General features: G+C 32.8%; 1 protein-coding gene across 1 annotated transcript; it reads left to right on the top strand.

The window, feature by feature from the left end:
* The first annotated feature begins 347 nt into the window (after nt 1–347).
* LOC134252809 (uncharacterized) lies at nt 348–1,760 on the top strand. The gene is made up of 2 exons (XM_062735355.1): nt 348–402; nt 1,018–1,760. Exons 1-2 carry the CDS (start codon nt 348–350, stop codon nt 1,758–1,760), a joined length of 798 nt encoding a protein of 265 aa, XP_062591339.1.
* The last annotated feature ends 2,274 nt before the right edge of the window (nt 1,761–4,034 follow it).

The following is a 4,034-nucleotide window of genomic DNA, read 5'->3' as shown; positions in this document are numbered from 1 at the left end:
AATGAATCTTTTTACCTCACAAATGGGTTTTGTGAAGCTGTGGATACGTTTAATTGGCTTTAGCAGTCATTGAACCTGAATCAATGCAGTAAATATGTAAGTATGTGAATTCATGATAAATATGTTTCATATAAAGAAAATCCGAATTCTTATTACTAAATTTTCTTTTTCATATAAGGACAGGATATACATATGTTCATCAATGTAAAAAAAACTTTAGATTGATTTTATTCTTGTCTTAAATGAAAAAATGGAATATCTTGACAAACAGTTAGGATAAATGTTATTAATGTACTTTTTAAAACTTTTAGATGCAGTAAACAGCATATACATGCATTCACATAAACATGTCACCGGACAACTTTCAAAAAAGAGGATTATTACCTTGGAATTTAATAGAAGGTAAGTTTTAATAGTTTAGATCATGAAAACACTACAAAAGAGTGAGTTCATTCTACATTTTTTTTAATCTAAAAAAATAGATTGAACTTTAAAGAGTCTTAATATGGCATGTAGACATTATTGTATTTATATAAGCTGTGTTATGAACTAATTATAAAAAAATATCTGATTATATATGCTTATTAAATAACTAATATTAATAATACGGTTATCACAGATAATGATTATATTTTATTTTGTTTAAATTCACTGTGATGTGAAATAAATAACAAACAAATAAAACATAATCCAAATAACTGATTTAATTACAGGTTATCTTTTCTCCTTGGAGTTAGGTTCCATCCACAATGAACTGGTGTCAGCATCGAAAAGCAGCTTTCCTATTTATAATTGGATTCTTATGCCTTGTCTTTATGAAGTACAGTTCATTCATTTTTGACAGAGATCTGGAACGTGATTTCAAATTTGTACGAAACGTCATCGTACCAAAAAATGTTTCATCAATTAATAGCACTTTACAACTAACCAAACCCACTCAAAAGTCAGAAACAAATGTAATTTTTTCAAAACTTTGGAAGCATTTGCGAAAGCCTCATACATACAGTCCTTTTCCAGAACCAGTAGACAAACATTACTCCCAAGCCAGTCAAGATCTAGCTGTGTATAACATATTTCGTAAGAAAGAAGGATTCTTTATTGAAATGGGAGCTTACGATGGTAAGGTTCATTCCAATACTTTGTGGTTGGAGAGAAAACATAATTGGACAGGATTATTGATAGAAGGAAACCCAGTATCATGTCCCTACATTGACCGCGTCAAACGCAACGCGTGGCGTCTGTGCGTATGCGTGGCACATAAAAATGAAACAACATTTATAGAAGGGGACGAATTAGGGGGTTCTGAAAAAGACATGGCGGACAGTCATGTCATTCAATTGAAAGGATACAAAAGGACCAAAGTACCTTGTTTTCAGTTAATTGACATTTTACAATTAATTGGTGTTTTCCACATTAATTACTTTTCGTTGGATGTTGAAGGAGGAGAAATAGCGGTGCTAAACAGCATGAGAGAGCAGTTAATTTCTAGACAAATAATTGTTGATGTATGGACCATTGAATATCGAGCTTGGGCAGGACCAAGATTTGATTGGGCTAAAGGAAAGGAAAATCTGGCAAATTATCGAGCCTTTTTCAAAGAGATAGGAGGATACGCCGAACACTCACAATTGGCTTACGAGTCACGTACGCTAGAAGATGGTCACTATCTTGATGTTGTATTTGTATATATAGAGACCTGGTGTAAAGGACACAGTTCACTTCCAAACGGCAAAACAGAATGTTCATCATTACCTCATTAAAGCATATCATGTGCATTACAATATTGTCAGTATTTTTCTTCTCTTCCAGAAAGAAAAAAACAAGATTTTTTTAACAAAATTTTATAAAATGTCTCCGAGTCTGACATAAATAAGATCTTGTATACCAAAGGGTCACCTACAGAAGTAAGACATACATCACACATTGCAATACAATCAGCAATCTTTGGCTGACTCCTTACAAAATTCGGATGTGATCAGTCGGGAATAAATGTCAAACCAATGCATTTTTTTCCGCTGGTACCGCCATCTAACTCATAGCAAAAAGTTTCCTATCTTGAATTTTGTTGCATTTTTTCTGCTTCTAAACTATCAAAGATGAAATAAAGTGTTTGGCATGCCACCGAGAAACTCGGATGTCAAAGAATGATATTTGGGTCACATGATTTTATTAGGAAAATGGGAGAACATCGTCCGAGATTGATGTGTGAGGCACAAGCCATCAGAGAAGATATCATTCCTCGTATTAAACATAACAGAACATCGTAGGGCATCGATCTTTTCAATTAAATAAAAAAAACAAAACTTTTACGTGGCACCTAGGAATATATTGTAATTATATCATTATAATATCAATTGATGTGTTTGCTTTTCTGAGAAGTAAAATATGTCTTGTCCTTTCTTCATTCATTTAACAATTTTACATTCCTCTGTTAACAGCGGCAAATTTTCTCTCATAAAGCATTTCAAAGATTAAGTAAAATATACATTCGCAATAGGTTGCTACAAAATCAGTTATCGGATAAAATTTCCCCAAACAAGGAACTGGATACGATATAAAGAACCATGTCATAACTGGATCTTTCAATGCAACCAGCTGTTCTTCAGTGGTGGAATAATGACCTTGTCAGCAAATACAATCTATCATTAAGTCCATGATGACCGTCTAATTGCCAAGCCATTGTTAAACAATTGTCTATGACTTTTTAATGTTTTGTCGGCCATGACAGAAGGAAGCATATGGGGGTGTGGTCGACAGGAGATGTTTGCTCCTCCATGGCACCTGATCCCACTTTTCATTTTTAGTGATTTGTGATTGCGCTGATATGGACTCTTTTGCTTGATTTCTGTTCTTTTTTTTTTTTTAATAAATGCAAAACCAGCAATAACCGTATAGTTTAATGTATTATTTACTTGAGTATTCATAGATTATTGATCATACAATGCCTCTTTTCAAGCACTAAATCCATAATTATTCTAAAAATATAAGCAGGATATTTCGAGACAAAACACCTTCAAGTATTTGCAATGTATCTTCGATGCTCAGATTGGAAAAATAATGACCAGAATTTAAAAAAAACTTGACGATTTTAATTATGGGTTCATTTACAGTAGTATTTAAAGCTTTTTGTACGTTTTATTGTTTTGAGCTTTTCTGATTCAAACTTACAAGTGAGCTATAAACTATGCTCAAAGAAAATAAAACTCAAACGTAGAGTAGGTGTTATTTTAAAAGTATCTGCAAAGCTTTTCAAAATAAGAATACCTTATTCCTTGGCCAAGCAAACCAAAGCTGTTTTCACATATATTTTCACAATTCATTATGGAATAATGACTCTTAATTTATAGAAATTAAGGATTTATTCGTAAACGTCAATGCAAACCAAGTTCTCAGAAATAAAACACAATTGAACTATTTCCTGTTCAAAGACAATGTTTCACGTAATGATTAAGATTAATTTTCATTATGGCTTTGAAAGTAATTTCACATTGATAATTTAAAGCCCAGTTTAAATTATATTAAAATTTTTCTGTCTTCTTTCAGCAGGTCTCTCTAGCTGCCTCTTTGTCTGTGTGCTAGTTTGTCTGTATATAGTGTACGTGTACATAATTTGGCGTATTTAAAATTTAGATTAATCTCTGGGTATGGAGCTGTTGTCGTAAAATTAAATTGGCGCTCTACACTTGTCTACACTTGTACGTTTAGTGTTTTGTATATATGTAAATGACTTCTTAGAGGTACTAATGAATTAACGCATTGCTGTCTGCGCCAAAGCCTAAAATATGAAGCCAGCTTTTTGAAGTACATATACAGTATGTGTTTGTTCAATATCTCTCTAGCCCTCTTTCTCACCAAGACTTCAGTAAATTTGAACACAATATATTAACAAAAATGTTCGCACAAAGGACAAAATGTGCAGATGCGTGAATGTACTTTTATCGTCTATTATGCAGGCTGGAAAATGACTCATTTGGGTACAAATTGTCGACGGTGACAAGGTTTTCAGGTTGACGACAATACGTAAATTGAAGATG

This window comes from Saccostrea cucullata, unplaced genomic scaffold, assembly GCF_032062105.1.
Source record: "Saccostrea cucullata isolate Sc308-1 unplaced genomic scaffold, CSIRO_AGI_Scuc_v1 ctg13224, whole genome shotgun sequence".
NCBI lineage: Eukaryota > Metazoa > Mollusca > Bivalvia > Ostreida > Ostreidae > Saccostrea > Saccostrea cuccullata.
The sequence above is the reverse complement of the archived record's forward strand: the minus strand, read 5'-3'. Positions and strand labels throughout refer to the sequence as shown.